Source organism: Lactuca saligna, chromosome 6 (assembly GCF_052625555.1).
Source record: "Lactuca saligna cultivar CGN05327 chromosome 6, ASM5262555v1, whole genome shotgun sequence".
Taxonomy (NCBI): domain Eukaryota; kingdom Viridiplantae; phylum Streptophyta; class Magnoliopsida; order Asterales; family Asteraceae; genus Lactuca; species Lactuca saligna.
Window position 1 is genome coordinate 12,690,206 of NC_136422.1, and position 25,432 is coordinate 12,715,637.

General features: G+C 36.3%; 3 protein-coding genes across 6 annotated transcripts; 2 read left to right on the plus strand and 1 right to left on the minus strand.

The window, feature by feature from the left end:
- The first annotated feature begins 808 nt into the window (after window positions 1-808).
- Window positions 809-5,699, plus strand: LOC145001023 (alcohol dehydrogenase-like 4). 3 transcript variants are annotated; one of them, XM_078960341.1, is made up of 10 exons: window positions 809-1,058; window positions 1,148-1,284; window positions 1,379-1,428; window positions 1,530-1,858; window positions 1,964-2,046; window positions 2,122-2,197; window positions 4,832-4,893; window positions 5,031-5,126; window positions 5,218-5,379; window positions 5,465-5,699. In XM_078960341.1, the coding sequence occupies exons 1-10, from the start codon at window positions 899-901 to the stop codon at window positions 5,576-5,578; spliced, it is 1,269 nt and encodes a 422-aa protein (XP_078816467.1). In that variant the 5' UTR covers window positions 809-898; the 3' UTR covers window positions 5,579-5,699. The 3 variants fall into 3 exon arrangements, with proteins under 3 accessions (XP_078816467.1, XP_078816468.1, XP_078816469.1); XM_078960342.1 differs by lacking the exon at window positions 1,379-1,428 and having other exon boundaries at window positions 810-1,058; XM_078960343.1 differs by lacking the exons at window positions 809-1,058; window positions 1,148-1,284 and having other exon boundaries at window positions 1,390-1,458.
- Window positions 5,700-18,132: 12,433 nt separating this feature from the next.
- LOC145000378 (RING/FYVE/PHD zinc finger superfamily protein) lies at window positions 18,133-22,758 on the plus strand. 2 transcript variants are annotated; one of them, XM_078959589.1, is made up of 7 exons: window positions 18,134-18,356; window positions 18,719-19,401; window positions 19,548-19,876; window positions 20,361-21,627; window positions 21,890-21,960; window positions 22,088-22,210; window positions 22,296-22,758. In XM_078959589.1, the coding sequence occupies exons 2-7, from the start codon at window positions 18,849-18,851 to the stop codon at window positions 22,662-22,664; spliced, it is 2,712 nt and encodes a 903-aa protein (XP_078815715.1). In that variant the 5' UTR covers window positions 18,134-18,356; window positions 18,719-18,848; the 3' UTR covers window positions 22,665-22,758. The 2 variants fall into 2 exon arrangements, with proteins under 2 accessions (XP_078815714.1, XP_078815715.1); XM_078959588.1 differs by having other exon boundaries at window positions 18,133-19,401.
- A 44-nt stretch (window positions 22,759-22,802) lies between these two features.
- LOC145000379 (glucan endo-1,3-beta-glucosidase 11-like) lies at window positions 22,803-24,508 on the minus strand. Its single transcript, XM_078959590.1, has 2 exons — window positions 23,179-24,508; window positions 22,803-23,082 (listed from the first exon to the last, which is right to left on the minus strand). The coding sequence occupies exons 1-2, from the start codon at window positions 24,337-24,339 to the stop codon at window positions 22,999-23,001; spliced, it is 1,245 nt and encodes a 414-aa protein (XP_078815716.1). The 5' UTR covers window positions 24,340-24,508; the 3' UTR covers window positions 22,803-22,998.
- Between the last annotated feature and the right edge of the window lie 924 nt (window positions 24,509-25,432).

Sequence of the window (25,432 nt, forward strand, 5' to 3'; positions counted from 1 at the left end):
ATATATATATATATATATATATATATATATATATATATATATATATATATATATATGGATCAAATTAGAAACACATAAAAGATTGAGAACGCGAGGATATGTATATTTATTTGTAATTCCATGTATTCATTTATGGAGAAATTATAAATTTTTATGTACAATCAACATTAATATGCTTTTTCTCTTTATTTGAATTTAAAGGCTTAAAAATCTATCATTTTTCCACAAATGAATACTTGGAATTACAAATAAATATACTTTGTTATCGCGTTCTCAACATTTTTGGTGTTCTCATTTGATCATATATATATATATATATATATATATATATATATATATATATATATATATATATATATATATATATATATATATATATATATATATTAAAAAGAAAAATATTTTAATGATAATTTTTAATAGAATAAGTAATTATATAATTGGTAGTGCCTTGAGAATTTTTCAACCAACTATTATCGAAATCTTTTATATGGGTAGTGACTCGTAAACAACAATTTTTTATCAAAAAAAATTATTCAGTATGAATCAATTCGTAGTTGAGAATGCACTGGAATTTGGTCTGCGTTAGTATGTTACAACATTTTTCGTTCTGTAATAATAACTCCCGTGTTCTAGCAGTGTATGATGCTTCTAATAAATAAGCTCACAATCTTTAATGAGCCCAACCTAACTGATAGTGGTTAGATATATGTCTCTTTCTTGAGTTATATATATATATATATATATATATATATATATATATATATATATATATATATATATATATATATATATATAGTGAAGCATCTAGGATATATACGCACAGAAGCCGCCTAGCTAGATGATTGAACAAATTCTTATACGGATTGTCTCTGTTGAATTGAATTCCCAATAGCTCATGCTACCCTACGTACACTCTAGAAACAGATGCCAAAAGTTGACTGAATATTGTATATATTGCAAACTCCCTCCATCAACTAACATCATTAGGCACAGCCAGATGGACAATGACATAGAACAAGCTAATGGTGTTTTGGGCAAAGAGATCACATGCACTGGTTGGTTTAGATAATGTAAATTATATGTGGTTTATCGATCTTAATGTTCATGATGCCTGAAGCTTTTTGTATATTCATGATGCCTGAAGCTGCTGTGGCTTGGGGTCCTGGAAAACCTTTCTCCATACAACAAATTCGTGTCCAACCACCTCAGAAGTTGGAAGTCCGAATCAAAATCTTGTACACTTCAGTTTGCCATACTGATCTTAGTGCATGGCAGGGCCAGGTACGTTTGTAACTAACATATGTATACTGAGATATACATATCATTTACACTTAGTTATTAATATATGCACATATGTATAATTAATCACATGTAGAATGAATCACAACGAGTGTATCCTCGTATTTTTGGACATGAAGCCTCCGGGTAACAACTTGAATTGTAATTTTTGTTAATGTACGTATTTATTAATTTTTACATTGTTAGCTGTGGTAAGTGAGTTATGTTATGTGTGGATTGATGGGTAGGGTGGTAGAGTGTATAGGCGAGGGTGTGCAGGATATGAAGGAAGGAGATCATGTTCTTACTATCTTCAATGGCGAGTGTCGTAAATGTGCTTATTGCAAGTCTGAAAGCACCAATCTATGTGAAAAGTTTCGTGTGGATCCATTACGAAGCGTGATGAGGAATGATGAGAAGACCAGGTTCTCAACACAAGACGGGAAACCCATTTACCATTTTCTCAACACATCCACTTTTAGCGAGTACACAGTCATGGAATCGGCATGTGTTGTCAAGATCAATCCAAAAACTCCCCTTGACAAGATGACTTTACTTAGTTGTTGTCTGTCCACAGGTTATAGTCAATATATACACATATTCGCTATTTATTTTCGATCATAATTAAATATTAACCTACTGATTTCAACATAAGTCCAACGATTAAAATATGTGTGTCAAGGATTTGGAGCTGTAACCAATACTGCCAACGTTCAACACGGTTCAACAGTCGCAGTCTTTGGTTTGGGTGCCGTGGGACTGGCGGTAATTATATTAATAGATCTATGATTTTGTGAAATCAATTTTCATTTTTTTTGAATGAGGCGTCTTTGATATCAGGTCATACAAGGGGCCAAAACAAGAGGAGCATCTAAAATCATAGGAGTCGACATTAATGCGGACAAGCATATCAAAGGTATGTTATAAACTACAACTAGAATAAAACTTTAGTAACTCTCCTTAAAAGTCTTAATATTTTACTCTAATTTACGAAAAAATCTAAAACTAAAATTCGTTTACGAGAAAATCCAAATTACCGGTAAAAATAACGATTTGATCCATTTTTCCGGTTTATCGGTTTAATTACTTTCCTGTTTTTAATAAACTCTCATAATTTACGAATAAATTCCAATTTATGGTAAAATAATGAGACTATAATGATAAGTATGATAAAATAATTAGACTTTAATGAAACCCGGTAAGTATTGAAACCGATAAACCAGGAAAAAATAATCAAATCGTCATTTTTACCGGTAATTAAAACTTTTTCGTAAACAAATTTTACTTTGAGACTTTATCGTAAACTAAGATTAAATATTATGACTTTTCTGAAGATTTTCCTAAAACTTTATTGTTAAAACTTAAACAAATATATATTAAAAATAATTAACTATATAATAGTACTTTTTTGCATTAATTTGCTTTTGTTAAAATTTAACAATTTAACCATTTTATAACATCTATTAAAATCCTTGTTTGCACTTGACATATGATTAAAACTTAATTTAATTCCAGCAATATTACTTTAATTGTTGTGATTAATTAATTTAGATATTATTTATTTGAGTTTTGATAACATAATATAATTTATAAGTTTATGTTATTTTATATTATTGTTATTGTAATTAATTTAAAAACCATTTATTTGGGAAATTTCCAATTATTATAAAAAAAATTTGTTTTTAGTTTTTTTAGTTAATTTGACATGTCGGGTTAGTTTTACATTAAAACATTTAAACGTTTTAATCTATTTAAAAAAATAGTTTTTGAACATTTTAATGTTTATTTTATAATTTAATTTATATTTTAGATTTAACATAATATTACATCCATCACATATTAGTTTATTGTCCAATTTTAATTTTTGAAGCTTTTATTCTTTAACTTTAGCCTTATTATTTTTTTTTATATATAATAATTGATGCAAAATATATGAATGAATTTTGTTTTAAATATTTTTTTCATTGCTATAAGATTCATCAACTGATATATAACACAAATAAAAATATTTAAGATCAAAGTTGATAAATAAATACTTTAAAAATAAAAAATGAACGATAAATATAAGATAAGACAGATAGAATATTTAAATTAACATTTAAATTATATTATAACAGATAATTCAAAAATCTACCATTAGTTTGATAATATTTCACAATTAAATTAGTAAAATAGATATATTACAATAAAATACGAAAGACTTTGAGTCTTTCAATCATGATGAAGCAATTCCTTTATAATATAGTATATATACATGAATTGTCTTTAAGAGTTGAATGAATCTACTCATCAACATTTAATTAACTAATATTTACCCATAAATCTTTCCACTTTAATAAACTCTATTAAAGTTTAGTAGAATGACATATCACCATATTTTTATATTTTTTATATGTATTATTAAAACATAAAACTAAAATATTAAGTTAAATAGAAATTAAAAGATAGAAATTACTAATTAAACATTACAAGTTACAAATAGTACATTAAATTAATGTACAGTAGTGATATTAATCATCTAATACGTTTGAGTCAAGAACTCATCGAAGAAGTTCAATATTAGATTCAAAGAAACTTTAAGCTATAGATTCAAAGAAACTTTAAACTATGTGATAGTGGGGTAATCATGTTCTTCGACATGATTTAATGGGGATATTTGGAAACGTTTTAATAACATGCAATTTCATTATGTTCCGTTAAAAAACAAATTAAAATTATTGTTTAGACATTTAAAAGTAAGTTATAAACAAAATATATTTGCCTAGAAAATTAAAATATATCATTTTAATTAACTTAATAAACTAATTTATTGAATATAAAATAAATCTTTTATATATATATATATATATATATATATATATATATATAGAGAGAGAGAGAGAGAGAGAGAGAGAGAAAGACTATTCAAAATAACGCGCCAAGACGTGCCATGGCACGAGGCGTGAAAAAGTGGTTATGAAAAAAATGCAAAAAAATTTCTAAGACGTGGCGCCCAAATAACATGGTTAGGCGTGTCTTAAGCATTATAGCGCGAGTTTTTTTTTCAGATCAGCAATGATAGAATTGACTTGTTAACTTTTTCATGTTAAGTGTTGATATCACACTTTTAAAAGCTTGTTATATATATATATATATATATATATATATATATATATATATATATATATATATATATATATATATATATATATATATATGATATAATTCTATAGTTATGTGATTAATCTTTTTCAATGTATAAAAACTTATCATGCCTGGCTTTAAACTTGACATTGCTACCACGCCACGTGCCCACGTCTCACACAATTTAGAATATATATATATACTTTAAAATCCATAATACCCCGTTCAATCACGATTGAACTCTCGTTCAATAAATTGAGGCTAGAATAGTGGGTTATATAGCCACATCATCACTTTTTATTTAATCATGTTTGCCTGTTTGGTGGTGGTCCAATACGTGCATGTATATGATAAACTTTTCATTCAAAATATATATATACTTACATGCATGCATGATATATTAACTTATTCAGTTTTATATTCATAGGTCAAACGATGGGAATGACACATTTTATAAACCCGAGGGATCTTAAAGTGTCGACACATGAGGTAATTAGCTAGCTAGTATATGTGTGTATCATAAAATGCTACTTTTCTCAAGTATTCGATGTCATTTATATAAAGACAATTAAGAAAAATGTGAACTTATATATATTAGAGATTGAAAAGTGATGGAATGCATACAGAAAATAAGGGAAATAACTGAAGGAGGGGTAGACTTCAGCTTCGAGTGTGCAGGAAATCTTGATGTTCTTCGCGAAGCCTTCTTGTCGACCCATGACGTTAAGTATCTTTATGCCATTTTTTTGAGTATGGCTATTCTGTTGTAAATTAAACTTGATTATATAGTAATTATTTGGTATTTGTATACAGGGATGGGGACTAACAATAGTATTGGGGATTCATCTAACACCAAGAATGTTGCCATTGCATCCAATGGAGCTGTTTGATGGACGAAGAATCACAGGATCAGTGTTCGGTGGTTTCAAAGGGAAATCCCAACTCGCTCTCTTTGCTGACCAGTGTATGCATCAGGTATATATGTTTGTATGTATGTGTGTATGTATGCATGTATGTATGATTGATAGTATGTGAATTGAATGTGGACTCGTTGTTTCAGGATGGGATAAAGTTGGAAGAGTTTATTACCCACGAGCTTCCCTTTAACAACATCGACCATGCTTTCCAACTATTAGTTCTTGGAAAATCAATACGATGTTTGCTTCATCTATAAGACTATAAATCAAAAGAAAAATAAGTGATTCATTAACGTATGGTTGTAAGCTTTTCAATGAACTTGCAAGTATGTGGGTCAAATCTTTTTTTTTTTTATCGATTTAGGGTTGTTTGTTTTATTTTCCGATGGATCATATAATTTGAAAACCATTTCTTTCTAAAGTTTAAACTGGGACTCATTAGAACCATTTGAAAAACAACAAGATTTAAATATCTAAAATATGTATTTGTTCGTTTCCTTAGAAATCACGTAGATAGATTCAGGTCTACAATAATTAAAAATGGTGGTGGAATAGAATATTACGAGGGAATGAAAAAATCATGTTTCTTTGCTACGAAGAGATGTAATGAAGGAGTTCTCATGGAATGTTATTCTTCTACTCGTTTTTTATTCTTTTTTTAGAACATCAACGGTTATTGAATGAAGTTGGCGAGTAGCTAATAGTTACAAAGGCATTAAACATTGAGACTTTGGGCATCTAAGCCATCTATTCCAATCAATACAAGAACCTCTCCCGACTCTTTTAAGTCAATTAAGGGCCAATCTTGGGATGCTAATAGTTATCCGCATTCCCACCATTTTCAATCTTGGGATGCATGGATGTGTGATGATCTAAGTTCACCATTTGTGGGACTGAGACGTCATCAGTGGAAAAGTCACTCCACCTCGTTTTGTATTATGTGTAGGAAGAGTTTATTTTTCATTTCTTTAGGTAATGAAATGACATATAGTATAAATATAAATTACTATTAATCACACAATATTCAATAATACTAAAAAAATTAGGACTTTATTTAAATGTTTTTTTTTAAATAAGGAAAAATGACATATAGAGCTATAATGTTTTTGAAATTGGTTTAATCAATCCCTAAATTTGTTTTGGTGCTTCAAGAGGCATAAGATCATTTTTATTTGGTATAATTGATCATTTTGGAAGAATTGAAGGGGTAAATTAGTTACCATTATGTCATCTCATTTAAGAGATTGACTAAATTAGACATCTCTCTCTCTCTCTCTCTCTCTCTCTCTCTCTCTCTCTCTCTCTCTCTTTGAGCTTCATCATCTAAATTTAGTTTAAACCCATCTACAAAACCCCCAAATTGTGCCCCTCGATTTCTTTACATCGGGTAGAAGTTGTTATTGTATAAGCATTTCACCACCACTTCTTGACCATCGATCAACTACCATAGTAAACAGTTTCAAAACCACCATCTCCAAGTTCTTATGAATCGTCAAAGCTATATGTAGCTACTTCCAGTTCATTACAAATAAGAACCCTAGTTCTAAAATAGGTGTTGGTTCCCAATTATGTTCTTAAGGAACAATAAAAAGTATACTTATCTGAAAATTAGTAGCAAATCATTTGCTTGAAACAGTCAGCACACTTTCTATAACGACCCAAAAATCACGACTAAAATTTTTTTAAAACATTACTAAAACCATATTTATAAAATTGTATCATAAGTCATAACATAATTTTCGAGTATTAATTCAAAACATAATCTCATTATCAAAGTAAAATATTCCTAGGCTAACTGACTATGGTGTGTGCACTGCAACCTCTCCGGGCTCCTCTTTTGAAAATTGAGTACCTGAAACCAAAACTGAAAACCGTAAGCACGAAGCTTAGTGAGATCCCCCAAACTACCACATACCATACAATAACATATAAAGCACATACTGGGCCTTGCCCATTGCATCGGACCGAGGTTCGGACTAACTGGGGCCCTGCCCCTGCATCGGACCGAAGTTCGGAAACTGACTGGGACCTTGTCCCCTGCATCGGACCGAAGTCCGGAAACTGACTGGGACCTTGTCCCCTGCATCGGACCGAAGTCCGGACTAACTGCATCGGACCAAAATCCGGATCTAACTGAACATAGCATAGCATAAACATATTAACTAGCATGAACACATATACTGCATACTGCATCGGGCCGTAGCCCGGAACACATAACATGTAAATCCTGTCTGAGCCACGAAGGCATCAAACATACTAACTACTGCATCGGATCGAAATTCGGAAACTACTACTAGCTAAACGGGTCGGCATTGTGGCCTTAAACATGTTCCTACTGGAAGGAAACTCACCTGGTACTGCTGAACTTGCTGATAACCCTCTAGCTGCTAACCGACAACCTTCTGAGCCACTGCTCCTCTAGCTCTCTGAGCTACCAATATCAAAATGATACTTAGTCTGACAGTCCTTCAAAAGTCAACTAAGTCAACTCTAGTCAAAGTCAAAGTCATGGTCACAGTCAACCTTCCAGGTTGACCCTACTCGGCAAGTCAGCTTACTGACTCGCTGAGTTCAAAAGCTATGAAATCCCTTTCATTCGCGACTCGACTCGCCGAGTCTACTGATTTCCGAGACCTGACCTATCCACTCACTGGGTCCCCACTCAACTCACTGATCCTAGTCTTAACTCGAAGGGTTTGGGGTTTCGCGACTTGACTCGTCGAGTCCAAGGCAATCTTCAACAGACTCGCCGAGTTGTTCTTCCAACTTGTCGAGTTGCTGCCTAGCTTCATCCAACTCGCCGAGTCCACCCATGTGACCCGCCGAGTCTCTTCAGTTCTTAATCCATACAGTGGCTTTTCGAGCCATGCAGGGGCTCAAATCCATAGATCCATTCCTCTAGAGCCTAACCCCCACGTAAAGTGGCAAACTTTACGTGTAACCAACGAGTTATAGGCTTAGAACACTCTAGGGCTAGGGTTGTAACAAAGGGGCTTCACCAACAACTTATTGGCCTAAACTTTATGACTTTCTGGGTTATTACCAACCTAGATCTGAGGTAGCAACCTCAGATCTACTCCAAACTTGAAATAGATCTCATCCATACTCAAAATGCCCAAAAATCAAACATAAGATAGATCTAGATGCACATAAGCCCAAACAACAAACTATTACCTCAAATGAAAGCTCCAACTGAAGTAAATCTCGGATCTACGCCACTCTTTGCTGCAAAGCCCTTGATCTTCAAGCCCCTCTCCAAGATTCTCTCCTCCAAGGCTCTATTCCCTCAAATAATGAAGGCTCACTCAATTCTAGAGTTTCTAGAACTCAAAATGGGAGCAAAGAGGCTGAGGGTGGGTTATAATGTGCTTTATATAGGGCACAACCTCTGGGATTAGGGTTTTTCTCGCCCAGACCAGACTCGCCGAGTCGGTCACTTACTCAATGACCCGGATCCCGCTCCGACTCGTCGAGTTCCTCCCTGGACTCGACGATTTGACTCTTGATTTAGAGCTTAACCTTTCTTTTCTTGATCTTCCTGATTATGGGTGTTACAACTCTCCCCCCCTTAAACTAGACTTCATCCTCGAAGTCCACCACGACCAACTATTTCACAACCCATTTACTGCTTACCACTAGCTATATACTGGACACTTTCGCTACTATAACTTAGTATTGAGTACTCATCAATCAACTAGTCGAATTCTACCATAGTCTACTTTCCATTGCTGCCACTGATTGAAAATTTTTGTTGTCCCTTATCCGCCTTCCGGATGAACCGAGACCACCCTGGTCCCTACTGATGTCTCCATATCTAGGTTACCGGACTCCTACCGGTTACTACACCCCATCGCAATCTCCTAGTCGCTTTCAGCGACTTCTGAAGATACCTCGACTACCTATAACTGTTCTATCCACTCTTCCACTCATACTTAATCGATGTTGTTGGAACCAGCCTGCTTATCTCTCATCTGACTACTCAACTTCCAATAACTCGAGCCTTCCATCCAAAAATAAAGGCTACCTGCCTAATTATCCTTGCAGATCACTTATACTTGGCAGAAAACTCAACTGATCCTGCTGAGAGGGACTTGCCATTTCAAATCGACCAACTATACTGTCAGCACTTACATTCCAACACAAATACTAATACTGGCCATCACACTGAAACTATCTGAAACACTGAACTTCCTGCAATAGAGAACTGCTTGAAACACTGAACTACCTGAAACACTGAACTGGCTGAAGCACTGAACTTGCTAAAACACTGAACTGGCTGAAACACTGAACTGACTGAAACACTGAACTGGATGAAGCACTGAACTGGCTGAATCACTGAACTGGCTATATGGCTGTTTCCCACAACATCTCAAGATCTTCCTGGTTTCCAATCATTCATTGGTTATCTGCAACACTAAGTTCCAACTCAACTGTGGAGCCCAAGGACTCCTTACTTAACCGCACCCACAACTTCTGAACAAAATCTTTCTCTGGAACTAGTTCCCACTAGTCATCCTGACACTGTGACTCTAACAACCTCCCGATCCAACCGACCGGGTCCATATGTCGAATCCTGACATCATCAAAATCCAAGGCTAAAAATGGTGGCTCCCAGACTCGATGGTCTGCTAAAGCTCATGAAACTCCGTAACCAGCCATTACACCACGATAGGTGGTGCAAACTCCAAGTAAAATCTCCTAACAAACTTGGCCCATGTCATCTCAGCCACACCGGCTGCTCCTACCTTACTAGTCACCTTTCCCCACCAAATCTCGGGCCCAATCCCTCAGCATATATGAAGCAAAACCCACCTTTTCTGCATCAGGGCAAGAACTCGTGCGATGGGCAGTCTCTATGTCCGCCACCCAGCGTTAGATAACAATAAGGTCCCTGACCCTGAAAAACTTCAGTGCCCCGCACACCTTGAACTCTCGAAACGAGGGAGTTCAGGCCTCGACCTGGCCCGCATCGATCTCGGCTCTGAATGCCCTGAGCCTCTCCTCCATGATCTCCATCATACCCTCCTTTACTGTCCCAAAGATAACTGGGGTAGTGTTAAGGATGCCCCTGGTAACCTCTATTGGAATAAGCTCTCGCAGCCTCTCGTCAATGGCCTCGGTAGTATCACCTGACCCATCCCCGAATCCATATCCCAATCCTGATCCCCTTGTTCCAAATCGTGTCACCACCATATTGCTCTGCAATCCCATAAAACATAGTGATCAGGATGTCCATAGAAGGGATCCACCCATACCAGTCCTCCTTATAGTTTCCAGATCTAACATTGGTTCGGGTACAGGTCATGTGCTTTCAGTAGTACGGGCCCAATACAACCTTCCACACCTACCTCTACCTTCCCAAGGCTCTACCTGATAACTCTAATTTTTCCCAAAACAAATCATGCCTCACAGACTACATATAGCTCAAATCCTAGGCTAACCTATTATTTCCTCCATCCATATCAAAAACAGAACTCAATCATACTAGGTTGCCTTATGCATGCAAATTATACACAAAAAAGGATCAAATAGACTTTTGAATAATAGACTCTACCCTAAGACCATAACCAGACAAGGAACAGGAAATAAGACCAAATCAATCATTCCAAGGCTATAAGACCCTAACCATATACAATTTTGAAAGCATATACATAGCAAAATTCATACGATTATCATAACTCACATATCAATATAACATGACTAACATACTGAGGGAACTACTTACTTGGCTTGGTCGATCGTACGCATTGCACTCTCTTTTTTCTCATTCTAAAAAGTTTTTAACTTTTATTTTTGAAAACAATTTTACCATTTCCTTAAGTGTGCCTGAATCCCTCAAACCAAGGCTCTGATACCAACTTGTAACGACCCAAAATTTTCAAATAAAAATTTCATTTTTAATTAGCCAAACATTCCCATAAAATGTGAAGAAACATTAACCACTGTTTTCAAAATTCATAACATTAAAATTTTATTCAAAACATTAGAGTGTCCGATCAAAACAAATGTCGGAGAGTGCTCGTCGCACCATCAAGCCTTGCCCTTGAACTTAGGCTCCGAAGTACCTTAAACAAATCAACAAACTGTAAACTAATGCTTAGTGAGTTCCCCAGAGCATACCCTACGCACAATCTACATATCATATTAGTTATAAAAGCTACATGTACCACATAAGCCATGCATACAAATATATAAGGATGTTGTGGGCTCCTCTCAAGGTCTTACTCCAGGACGCCATAGGCTCCCCCACATGTTCTTACACCTAAGTGTCATGGGCTCCCCCATGGTATTTAGCTATAAATCCATGGGCTCCCCTACATGGTCTTACATCCAAGTGTCATGGGCTCCTCCCATGGTCTTTGCTTGAAAGCCATAGGCTCCCCCACATGGTCTTACATCCAAGTTCCATGGGCTCCCCCCATGGTCTTCCCTGCAAGTATCACATATATAGCTAGCATAACCCTAAGCATAACTAACTATCATACCACATATCTCTACAATAGCGAGTGTACTACATATCATAAAATGGGTCGGCCTTGGTGCCTTTGACCCATTGGTATGGTAAGGAGACTCACCTCACTTGAATGCTAAACCGTCAAACTAAGATCAAATAAATCCCCCGTGTTGTTCCAACTCAACCGCCTATAATCAACATGTAATTAACTTGTCAAAATGTGAAATACCATAGGTGCCCTCAAAGTCAACCCTTATCAAGTTCAAGGTAAACAATCAAGGTCAACAGTCCATGTTGACCTTAACTCGTTGAGTGCATCCTAGCAACTCGTCAAGTTCCTCCCGAGTCAATTCCACTGAATCCCATGTCAACTCGCCAAATCACCTAAGTGACTCGTTGATTTCATCAAATGTCCAGAAAACTAAATGTCCATGCAGTCCAAAAACCCTAATCCTTCACTGCACTCATTCCGAATCTCGAAAACGGGTAAACCCTACCCGATTCATCGAGTCAACTAAGGGACTCGACGAGTTCTTTCAACCCCTTTTATGTTCAGCCCTTTTCAATGGGATCTAAGGCCCCAAACTTTAGATCCAAATTCCCCTAGTTCATTTACCACGTAAAGTTCCAAACTTTATTTGCATGTAAGGCCTCACAAGGCTAAAACATCAAAACTAAGCTTCCTACAAGGTTTTAGTGCATGGAAAGGGCCTAAGCTGGATAAAGTGAGCAACTTTATGTCATTAGGGACCAAGAGAGGTCCAGATTTGGAACCATATCCTTGTAATAAGACCAAATCCAAGTATGACTCCATTTTGCACCAAAAATGATCATTTACTTCAAAGAAAAGGGATCTAAGCAACCAAAGATCAAGGTAATGACTTTATACCTCCAGATGGTTGCCAATACAGAGTAGGTGTCGGATCTAGTGCTTCTTTCCTTTAAATCTCCAAAATGCTTCACAACCACACTAAAATTACTCACAAAAGCTCTTTCTTTCTCTCTCTCTCTCTCTCTCTCTCTCTCTCTCCCACTCAAGGAGGTGCAAGGTTCAACTAGGGTTTTCAATGGCTAATGAAGTGGTAAGGGAGGCCACAAGAGGCGGGTTATGTTCTTCAAACATGGTGCAAACCCTTAAAATTAGGGTTTCCTTTATCGCGCCTACTCGTCGAGTCGGTGCCTTCCGACTCATCGAGTAGGATTTAAAATCCGCATCCTCAAAATGACTTCTACTCGGCGAGTTGGAGCTCCCCAACTCCCCGAGTCCATGCACAAAAACCCTAAAATGTGATAAATTAAATAATACCTGGAACAGGTGTTACAAAATGACTTTTCCTTGGCTTCAGCTGATTGTATGATCACGCCTTTGCCTGGAATCACACAAGTGTTCATCCAATTCTCTCAAACCATGGATCTGATACCAATTTGTAACAACCCAAAAATCATGATAAAATTTTTCATTTTTATAAAGATTTTCACAATACCATAAGATGATCAACCATTATTTTCAAATCAAATTCATAGAATCAGAGTAACAAATGATCTCTCAAAACATAAATTAATAGGAAGATGTGTATAATCACGCCTTCACCTTGCCCCGATCATCTGATGTACTTGAAAACATTGAAATCTACAACCGTAAGCCAAATATTAGTAAGTGCCCCCAAAATATCTCACACAACAATACATATATAATTCATGCACACCGGGCCTATAATACAAGAGTAGACCGCCCCCAAGCCCATAACATAAGACTGGAATGCCCTCCCGACCCTCAAATTATGACTGGATTGCTCCTGAGCCCACATCATAAGACTGGAATTCCCTCCCGACCCTCAACTTATGACTGTAATGCTCTCGGGTTTGTTGGATTACGGCGCAAAGCAGTATTGCCTCAACCTAATCGCACCATGTCGACATATGCAACCAATAATTAACAACAAGCAAGTACAAGGAATCATACAGATCTACCAAATCTAACAGGTCACTACATTATATCAACATTATACACACAAGGACACATACTACAGTACAAAGTATAGTAAGAAAATGCACCTTGCGGTTTAGAAGATAACAATATCGATCACATATCCGATAACCAGCTCTACATGTCACCTATATAGCATATTGGGACAAAATCTCAAACTACAGCCTAAAATCCTAATTTTGGCCTAAAGTTAAATTTGGTCAAAAAGTCAAGCCAAAGTCAAAGTCAACACTCAAAGGTCATTCAGCCATTCGCCACGTTGTGACCAACCATTGGTTACATCGTGGCATAATAAAGACAAAATAGTTACAGATCAGACTCTCGTCACGTTGTGACGACCAAAGTGTCATGTCGTAAGGAACGTTCTACGCAGATTAATGCCTTAAGCTCTTAATCTTTTAAGCCACGCAACCAATCCTTCCAGAAGGTTTTCTCCATCTCTGAATACCATAAAAATTGTAGCTTTTTAGATATGCATGTCGCAAACACAAACTAGGTCAAAATGAAGGGAAAATAAGATTAGATCTCATGCATGAAACCTAAAGCTCTTAATATTCCAGATCTAGGACAGAGGGTATCAAAGAAGTATTGAGAAGTCATAAAGTTGCTAACTTTATGAGATCCCAACACTCAAACTTCCTAAATGATGAGAAAAGTGAGCCAAACACTAAATCTAATTAGCTTGAGCTAAAAAGGCAGAAACTTGAGGACTTACAAGAGTCCTAATGCAACTCAAGATGATGATGGAGTGGCTAGTAAGCTGAAATGATGCACTAAATGCCTTCTCTTCTTTTTCAAGGCCTCAAATCACCAAAAATGGAGCTCAAAGACCAATAATGGAATATTAGGGTTTTTGGAGGGTGAAGGGAGGTGATAGAGGTTGAGGGGGAGAAAACCCTAGCCCTCACTTCTCTTAAATAGGGAGACAACCCCCAAAATTAGGGTTTGGGTGTGCAAGGGTTGTCACGTCGTGGCCCACATGTAGGAACGTCGTGACAACTAAATAGGATGCATGTTTTCTCGGGCACCTCTTGACACAGTAGTGCTCACGTCGTGACCAAGATTTAAATCCTTAAAATTTTACTTAATAACTCGAAAGCAATGCTTACCTGGAATTGAGTGTTACAAATTCACACATCCATGAAGCAAAATATCAAACCAAACATTCTGAATCCAACTGATTCAGAGTCTAACTCTTAAGAGAACAATTATGAAACTTAACAGACCATTGTTCAACTTTTCATAACATAAATTTAATACTTGGGCAAAACTGCAAGATTGGTCCCTATAGTATTCAAAAAACATTGGATAGAGTCCAAAAAGTTCCTAACTTGCATGGAAGGTCCAAAATAAAAAAAATTTCCTTGATTTTGATCCAAAAAAACTTGAAAAGATGATTATGCCCTTTTATTTTTATTTTTGTATTTTTTATAATTATTCTAATACTATTTTAATTAAAAAATAAAGAAAAAAGATGTAACACCGTAAATTTTCAAACAAAATTTTCATTTTAAAACACAATAAAACTCATGTATATTTTCTCAAATATCACAAATATCTAAAATGTTAACAAATCCACAAGTAAAATCACAATCCCGGAATCATAAAAATAATCTCTATCTAGTGTGTACTATCAAGCCAGTGCCTTCCCGTGATCTTGAGAGGTACTTGAAACACATAACACATAACACGGTAAGCACGAAGCATAGTGAGTTCCCAAAAATACCACACACAACTCATTAGCTACTCGAGGCTAAACTCAATAAGACCCTCCGATCAATGTGTCTCAGTGGGACCCTCTGGTCCCACAACTTGGGTGGACCCTCCGATCCTAACTCAGTAGCTAAGAATAATACACAAAACAAATCACAAAGACATAATGCAGGATATCACAATACTCAATATAACACATAATACCCTCCGGTCACACAAAGATTACCACTCTAGGTAAAGTATAGTGAGAAGACTCACCTCGTAGCTAGCAAGTAATACTCTCGTACACGAATCTCGTACTAGCCTTCGCCTAACACATAAGATAACAATCTCTAATTAACACTTAAATCACGACTCAAAATAAACTAGGTTATTGACTCTCTCAAACTCTTGGAATGGGTAAAAGACCATTTTACCCCTCTATGGTTCCCATTCTCACTGCCTTGACCAAACCCTAAAATCAACAAAAGTCAACACTCGAGTCAATTGTTCAAGTTGACCTCATTCGCCGAGTGCATCTATGTGACTCGCCAAGTCTCCCTTGTTTCTTCAGAACATCGCGGAAACCCAACTCAACTCGTCGAGTTACCCGTGTCCAGACTCATCGGGGAACACCTTAGCCGACTCATCGAGTCAACTCGTTAACTCGGCGAGTCCCTCCAGTATGAATTCTCATTTAGACGTTTTAAGACATATCCACCACTCAACATTCTAGATCTAGGCTCCCAAGGCTCTAATTTCATGTAAATCTTTGATCTTTACGTTCATGCATGACACATTTTGCTCTAAAATGCCATTACAACTCTAATAAAGATGTTTAATCTCAATAACTCTTATATGGCTGAATAAAGCTAGGATCTTTGGACTCTATGGACCTCACATGGTCCAGATCTGAAGTCTAGACCTTCTGATAGACTCAATGCACTCAATGTCCCAATAAAAAGGTGGTAAGAACCCTAAACTTCCATAATCATGAGATCTAACCATTAAGATGAGAAAGGTGTAAGCTTTTTACCTTCCACAGAAGCTCTGGACAATATAGCACTGATTCCAACAGTTCCTCCTCATTCCTTGCTGGATAACCTCCTTCTTCTCCTCAAAAGATGCACTAAAATACTCAAATATTAGCCTTAGGACTCTCTTAGCTCACTACACACGTTTAGGGTTTCACTAAGGGATGTTGGGCAGCTGGTGAGGTGCAAATGAGGTCATAAGTTCCCTTAAATAGGCTCCAACCTTGTAGATTTAGGGTTTCTTCTCACAGTACCAACTCGGCGAGTCGACTCTCTAACTCGTCGAGTTGGTTATTAGACCCACGTGGTCAAATCAGTCTCTACTCGACGAGTTGAGGCACCAACTTGTCGAGTTGCTCAATAGATCTCAAAACTCTCAATGTGGAAATATATACCATAAATCTTAAAATCCATACCAAAAATTCAATCAACAAATTCAAATCCACAATTCTCTCTTTTGCCTCCGGACTATTTGATATATCACAACTTTGTACAATTAGGATGGATCGATTTATACATACTAGTCTAGCCTATCTCTCATTACTAGGAATGCTTATAATTTCAGGTCTCTTTCTCTTACAGTTGCAGTTGCAAGTTAGAATCCAAAAGAAAAAAATGATATGCCCAGCTCCTACTCCGAATCTTATTTTTACAAGTTTGAGTGTAAAGAAAATGAGAAAATTGGTCCTTTTTTTTCTTCTTCTCTACGTGATTTATGTATTGCGATTGCAAGTGGGTAATGTAAAGAAAACGAGAAAAATGATATACCTACCCCACCACAAATCTTCATCTTCGCTCGTCTCTGCCTCCGCTTCCACCTTCGCCTTCGTCAATCTCTTATTCTCTGCCTTTACCGACCTCTACGCTTCTCTGCCACATATCAATATAGTTGTATTGGTTAAGTTGATTCATTGCCTTGGTTTTTACTGATGAACTTGAATCCCCAAATAAATTCAGAAGTTGAAGTGCAATCATAAAATGGTTGTCGATTTAATCACTGAAGATGGTACTAGTGAAGCTACGATGTCGTCAATTTAATGGTAGCGATGGAGGAAATCAGAGAATCATGATTTAAAGTTATGTATTCATGGGCATCTGATAGGGTTTTACCTGGGCTACCATAAAAATTGCATTTTCTTTTAGTTAGACTTGACAAATTAGGGTTAAGGTTTGTGATAGGGACATGAACAAAAGCTGTGAGAGTCATGATGTATGACTCTGACCATGTGATCATGAAACAACTTAGTAGTTCACGTATAAGATGAAGTTTAGAAGGAGTTATGTCACTAAGAGAGAGAGAGAGAGAGAGAGAGAGAGAGAGAGAGAGATGAGTGGAGTGGAGTGGGGGATAACTTTTTTTTTAAATTAAAATAATATTATAATAATTATAAAAATATATAAAAACAAAATGACACAATCGTTTTTTCAAATTTTTTTAGATAAAATCATAAAATTGTTTTGATTTTGAACTTGCAGTTTTTTAAATAATACAATGAGGATATTATAGTTTTGTCTAATACTCGAAAACAAGAATTTTACTAGGCCGAACTACACATCTTTGATGGCAGGCCCATCTACATTTTGGAGTTTGGTGTTTGGACAAACATCGTCGGATAAACAAATTCCCAAAATCAATTTTGAGTTGACGGACGCCACGCCACTCAATTTCATAACCCGCGTATTCCAAATTGCTTATCTTTCTTCTTCATTCCGACTACTTTCACGTCCACATAGACGTCACCAGATAAAAATCGTCGTCTTTGCTTGCTACTTCAAGAATTCCAGGCATCGCAAAAGGCGGCATCGGCCATACAAGATTGTTTTACCCCTTCAACCGGTTTTCTCACGGTGTAAATTCTCCAATTCGGGTATTTTTTTTTTCCTTTCTCTTAAATTCGTCTTTTTTCGAACCCCTCTTTGATCGATTTTTTAAGAAAGCGAACCACTTGCTTTCGGCAAGTTTGAAAAAATTAAATAGACCGGGATAGATGAAACGGGCGATGGGTTAGCGTGGGTGCTATTGGTTTTTTTGGTTCATTTTTGGAGTTTCGGGTTTTCTAGAACTAGGGTTTGGGATGAAAAGCCGATCTCATCGTCTACCGACGATTTCGGACACACCGGATGACTGGGTGGACGAGTCTTGGACGGTGGATTGTGTGTGTGGGGTTAATTTTGATGATGGAGAAGAAATGGTCGATTGTGATGAATGTGGTGTTTGGGTGCATACCAGGTGTTCGAGATATGTCAAAAGTGAGAAACTCTTTTCTTGTGATAAGTGCAAAAGCAAGAAGCTTAGGAAAGAGAGTGAGGAAACGGAGGTTGCACAATTGTTGGTTGAGTTGCCTACGAAAACATTGAGAATGGATAATCCGTATCCCATGAGTTGCCCTCCTCAAAGCTCATTTCAGGTTTGGACTGAGATTCCTTTAGAAGAAAAGGTACACGTGCAGGGTATTCCTGGTGGTGATCCTGCATTGTTTAGTGGGGTGTCTCCACTTTTCAGTCAACAGCTTTGGAAGTGCACAGGATATGTTCCAAAAAAGTTTAATTCTCAATACAGGGAGTTCCCTTGTTGGGATGAAAGACAGGATGATGATGATGATGATGATGACAAAGACAATGAAGGACTTGAAAATCCTGCCTGTAAAGGGGCTGATGCCTTGTTTTCATTGTCAACTTCTGGTGGCAATAAAAGCCATGCTAATGAAGGAGGTATTTTGGATATGGGCCCACCAACTACTGATACTAAGAAGCAAGATGTGAGAAAGGAAAGAAGCTTATTGAAGCCTAGTGTGATTCATTCAAGCAACCAAAAGAAAGATGATTCTAAGGTAATCAAGGACCAAAACAGGAAGAAAAATGTCAAAGCGATGGATAAAGATGGAGATTCTAAGAAGAGATCTTTTGAATCAGGTATTCTTCTATAATTTCCCTTGTTTTGAGATTTGGTTTCTGGTGTCTAGTGATAGTATATTATCTGCATGAATTTGTGAATACCAATCAGTAATATACTATGGAAGCAAGATTAATAATTCATGTTTACTTTACTATGATACTAGTGTCCACCATGTCAAGTGATGCAAAACAATCAGAATCATATGAAGGCAAAGATCATAAGGCTTCCAAGACTGATAAACAAAGTTTTAAACCTGAAAGCTCAAGAACAGATGTGCAGGACAATCATAAATCAGAAGATAACATCCCTTTATCTAGTGGACAACCTTCAGAGAGTGTACCCATTGATGATTCAATACTAAATCCCTCAAAAGAAGAAAAACAAATACAAGAAAAAGATGGAAATCAAGTTCCTACGAATGTGGAGATTTCTGATGGCATGGCATCATCACTAAAACAGAATCCTGTTGAAACTAGTAGCATTAAAGATGAGGTATGTGACAATGAACCCTGGAATATGATTACATCTATCTGCAAATCACTTAACTTATAAAGCTGCTAAGAACTTAATATGACATTCTCCTGAAAACCTAAAGAATCTTGCTTTTCTTTGTTTGTAAGGTTATGGCTGGTGGTTGACATATATCTATATATATTGAAACTATTTTACCCTTTCTCACCAAACTCTGTGCTGTGTTAAATAGGATTTAGTTACAACTTTGTGCTATGCCAAAATGTGTCTATAGTTGGGAAATAATTTTCATGTTCATTTTTCTTTTTCTTTGGTTAAAACTTGCTTATTTAAAAGACGAGTGAATCTTATTCCTGTAAAAATGTATATACAAGAAAGAAGTTGTTTTAAGTATGGAATCTGTTTAACTTTATTTTATTGATCTTGATGGAAGTTGGGTTCTATACTTCTATATACTTTCTTGAATTGCATTTATCTGTAACACTCTTTAATTTTTCTTATTTAGGTTAAGCATGATGATGTTGATGATGCAAATAACAATGAAAGAACTTGTAGCACAAGTAATGGAACTCAGCCCAACATAACCAATCTAGAAAAACTAGACTTGACCCCAAATGTCGATCTCCATATTCCATCACCACCAATCGAAGTAAAACCAGTAGAAACCACCCATCCTGAAAAGACTTCTAATTACCAAAATGCCCCCGCTAGTGATTCAAAGTTAGATAGCTCCAAGACCTTGACCCAAGATCCAAAAACTTCTGATGATCGTTTATCTCCAATTTCTGAAGTGAAAAAGGAATCTGCATCTGTATCTGTGACCCATAAGGTGCAAAATCATGTTGATACTCATACTCAATCAGAAGGCCCACCTAAATCACATGGAACTGTTACAAATCATCGCAAAATTACAGGTAAGCCCTCGTCAAAACCATCTATTCCAGAAAAGCCAAGATATTCCAACTCAGAGGGCAAACAGAAAGAAAACAATAGTAAGATCAAAAAAGATAATGCAGATGTTTCTGAGAAGCCAAAAAATATTGTAAAAGAACTTCCGAAATCATCCTCGACTTCTGCACTAAAATCATCACATTTGAGCAAATCTTCACATGTACCCAAAAAGAACTCGTCTGATTCCAAAGATCCTGCAGTCTTATCATCATCTAAAGCCACCACCACCACCACCCCCGCCCCAGATTCCGGTGACTCTGCAAATTCATTGAGATGTGAAAGTGGTGGTGGTGCAAATGAACAGAACAACAAAAGCACTTCAGAATCATCACAAAAAGGTGAAAAGGTTAATCAGATAAACAACAACAGACAACAGGCTGCAATTAAACATGTTGTTCACCCTCCTCCATCTACAAACTTAAGTGATGAAGAGCTTGCTTTGCTTCTTCATCAAGAGCTGAATAGCTCTCCAAGAGTTCCTCGGGTGCCACGTATGCGCCATGCTGGCAGCTTACCTCAGCTAGCTTCAACCACACCCACAAGCACATTAATGAAACGGACATCAAGTTCTGGAGGAAAGGATATGAATAATGGGCCAAGAAAAAGAAACAAGGATGTAACAAATAATGTTGAGGGGGCAAAAAAAGGTTCAAGGAGACATGAGACTTTGAAAAATAATGGATCAACCAATAAGAGTGTGCCACCTGTCTCAACAACTGTAAGCAGCGGGCCATCTTCTTCTAATGAAGCTAATGAACATAACATGTCGTCACCTCAAAATGCTTCTGATGATGAACTTCCTACCCATCGCACTTTACCAGGTCTGTTTGCAATTTACATAAAGAAATCTTGAGTAAATTACATTTTTGGTCCCTGAGTATAGATGATTTTTTGCAATTTTGGTCATAAAAATAGTCATTTTACTTGAACCATGGACCAAAAACACTATAGAAACCTCAAATGGTGACCAAGTTTGCAAAAGAAAACTTTTTGGGATTAAAATTGAAAAATCCAGCTATACTCAGGGACCAAAAATGTAATCTACCCTAAAATCTGGAGATTAATATATATTTTGTTGTACAGGCTTGATTGCTGAGATTATGAGCAAAGGAAAGCGAATGACATATGAAGAGCTCTGCAATGCAGTTCTACCGGTATAATTTTGTTTTAATTTTACAAAATAGACCCTTAAACTCAATAATATATATAAAAGCCACCATTAAAATAGACCCTTATATGCTTTAATTGTTGATTAATTCGCATCATGATATTAATTTTCAGCATTGGCCTAATTTGCGTAAGCATAATGGAGAGAGATATGCGTATTCAAGTCACTCGCAAGCTGTTCTTGATTGTTTAAGGAACCGAAGTGAATGGTCAAGATTGGTTGACCGTGGTCCCAAGGTAAAAACCTAAAACCCTAAACCCTGAAATGGTGTTTGCTATATATTTCAAATGAAACATTTTGGTATCTGTATTTGTGTTGCAGACAAATGCAGGTAGAAAAAGACGAAAGTCTGAAGCTGATGCACAAAATGTTGAATCTGAAGAAGAAGCAGCAGCAGCAGCAGAAGAAGAAGAAGATGATGATTATAGCACAGATAGGAACACAAAGGATGTAGATAATAACAAGAGTGTAGGTGATGAATTCCCAAAAGGAAAAAGAAAAGCTAGAAAACACAGGCGACTTGCTATGCAAGGAACACGGATGATCAAAAGGAGACGAAAAGCTGAAGTTGTTAGTGATGATGATGTGGATTCATCTTCTTCTTCTGATTCTAGTGAAGAAAGTGCATTCAGTGATGAAGGTGGAAAAACATCGGTTGCAAATGAAGCATCTGCCAGTTCAGAGTCATAATGTTTACTATTACCAGTTGACTTTTGTTGTATGATATTAGAGTGTTAGATGTATAACTAGAGCTTGTATTATTAAAAAGATGAAATCTTTCTAACGTGATTCTTATCTTTATAGATAAAGAGGCTAAATGGGTAATGATTTCTATCTGAATAAACTTTGATTAAGTTGCAAAAAGATATATAAAGATGAGAGGATACAATTATACATGAATATGAAAAACCTAAAGCATCGAATGAAAGAATAGAAATGGATACTAATAATAATAATAAAGAAATACAATTTTCCTCCCTTCTTCTCTCTTTATTGATTGTGATCGTCTCTGATTGATGGCTTTTCATGGCAATGAAATCGAAATCAAAATCAAGATCAAACCCACCGCCGATAATATTCCGATACTTCTCCTCCAAATGAGTCTTTCCTGTAAAAAAAAAAAAAAAAAAAAAAGATGCTTCAGGTTTGGAATAAAAATATTCTCTGTAAAAAGGAAATGGAATAAAGGGAAAAAGAAACTCACAGCCGGCGAGATTGACATGTAGCCGTTGTTTGGGTTTTCCGGCGGCAAAATATACGACGGCGGCGTAGGCGTGTTTGTTCCAGAGTTGTTGTGGCCGGAATTACCTCCTCCGGAGGATATCCCGGAGAATCCGAGACCATAAGCCGGAGTTCCATCTGGTTTAAATAAACCATAGTTTCTCTCTGAAGTTGGTCCGGGTTTTAAATTCTCATTAAACATAGCAAACACAAAAATGTTTAAATCGTATTCAGGCATCGCCGGTGTTCCTTTCTTCTGACTCACCACCTTCAATAGGTTTCCATTGTATTTCTTTGCATTTTCCGGCGACGCTCCGACTTCATCATCATCTCCCTTTGAAGGCCACCCTGTTTCCGATATCTGAACCGGAAGCTTCTTGTACCCTAACGAACCAAGAGCTGCATACACAGCGTCAATCTGAGCAAACAACATATTGTCGTAATGCAAATTGTTTCCGGAATCAACAATTCCGTCGTTGGGCTGAAACAGAACGAAATCCAACGAGATTTGCTTCGGATTAGCCTTGTATGCAAAGAAAGGATAAGCGTTGATCAGAAACGGGGAACATGTTTTCGAAAGGAAGTCCAAAATAGGAGAAAGGCATCCTTTTAAATCTTCCCGGAAAGCTCCGGCCGACGGCGGATAAGAGGTTTCAAGTATGGCGAGAGAATGTGCGGTTGTGACAGTAACCTGCCGGTCCAATTTCAGGTTAATTAGGGCAGTGTGTATACTCTGCATCGCCGGAAGTAAACAACCAGAAAGAGAGGTATCATTGAAGGTCAAAACTTCATTGCCGACAGCAATAGAGGTGATTTTAGTTGCAGGGAGGTAAGCTTGGACGTTTGACTTGACCCACGATTGAGCTTCGGTGGGATCTTGCATTTTTGTTAAGTACTCATTACCAAGGCCGACGATGAACTCAACGCCGGTGTTGGCAAAAGCTTTAAGGACGTCGGGATCTGCATCATAGAGCTTCACTCTGGTGGCGCCAATGGACTTGACTAACGGAACCACCTTTTCCGGCGAGGGAAGATTGTTGGCAATTTGGCCGTAGTTGATCCCTATTGACGACACTAACACCAGTAGGTTGCCGGAAAAGAGAAGGACGATGAAGTGGAGGAGGTGAGTGGTGAAACGTTCCATGGATGACTGGATGAGTGGACTTCCAGTGATCGAAAGTGGTGGTGGTGGTGATATTGAAGATAAGCCAAGTGACACCGACTGCTAGTAGTGACGCATTAGACGTTACTTTCGTGGACAAAAATTAACCGAAACAAATGGCATGTACTTTGATATGCTCCTTTTTACTATTTTCTGTGCCAATAATAAAAAATATATGTATATAATATCAAAAGAAAGAGAATAATTGAAGAGCAAGAAAGCATGTGATTGTCAATTCATATGTCACACTAGATGAATTAAATGGCTCTTTTAATGATTTAAATTAAAATTGTTTGGTGTTTAATGGAGATATTTTTTGGAGTTTGTTGAAATGTTAGATACAAGTCCCATTCATGTTAATGTGTTGAAATCGGTAAGAATGGAAACATGTATCTATTACTAACAAGGTTTATTTTTATTTATTTGTTTTTCATGGGCTTCCGATTGAGTTTTTCACACTGGTGCAAGTTGTTTTAAAACCCTCACATTCAAAGTGACAAAATATGCATGAAAAATCAAGATGCTTTTTTAACTTTAGTGTTTGATACTTTTGGTTTATTTGCATAAGATAGTGTGGAGTTTTTCATAAAGTTTAACGAATCATATATATATATATATATATATATATATATATATATATATATATATATATATATATATATATATATATATATATATATATATATATATAATGTTACGATTTAAGATGTATAAATATAGTTAAAAAAAAAAAAGCTAATTTTATCTAAGAAAAATTAGCAGTTCAACTTGTTGTCTATATGTTATGTATATATAAAGCTTTTATTATAATTCTTAGATTAATAAAAAATTCAATAATTATTCAAAACTGCATATATCCAACAAAATTTTAGATATCAAGCTTGGTATTTTCAAACTATCAAAAGCTTTAGAAAAATTACATTTATTTTAGAAGTTTACCAAATGGATAAAGCTAGGGCTAAATTCGTTCGACTAATCAAATTATGGCTGGATATACTACATATATTTTAATTTAATTAAATTACGAATTATTTATAAATAAATAATTAACTAGGTAATTTGTAACTAACTGTCT

Excerpts from the sequence above, each read along its gene's own strand:
- LOC145001023 (XM_078960341.1), top strand. The coding sequence starts at position 899 with ATGCTACCCTACGTACACTCTAGAAACAGATGCCAAAAGTTGACTGAA. Across the intron at positions 1,059-1,147 it reads CAAAGAGATCACATGCACTG|CTGCTGTGGCTTGGGGTCCT; the intron begins GTTGGTTTAGAT and ends TGATGCCTGAAG. Across the intron at positions 4,894-5,030 it reads TTAAAGTGTCGACACATGAG|AAAATAAGGGAAATAACTGA; the intron begins GTAATTAGCTAG and ends GAATGCATACAG.
- LOC145000378 (XM_078959588.1), top strand. The coding sequence starts at position 18,564 with ATGAAAAGCCGATCTCATCGTCTACCGACGATTTCGGACACACCGGAT. Across the intron at positions 19,877-20,360 it reads CTAGTAGCATTAAAGATGAG|GTTAAGCATGATGATGTTGA; the intron begins GTATGTGACAAT and ends TTTCTTATTTAG. Across the intron at positions 21,961-22,087 it reads TCTGCAATGCAGTTCTACCG|CATTGGCCTAATTTGCGTAA; the intron begins GTATAATTTTGT and ends ATTAATTTTCAG.
- LOC145000379 (XM_078959590.1), bottom strand. The coding sequence starts at position 24,339 with ATGGAACGTTTCACCACTCACCTCCTCCACTTCATCGTCCTTCTCTTT. Across the intron at positions 23,083-23,178 it reads ACATGTCAATCTCGCCGGCT|GAAAGACTCATTTGGAGGAG; the intron begins GTGAGTTTCTTT and ends TTTTTTTTACAG.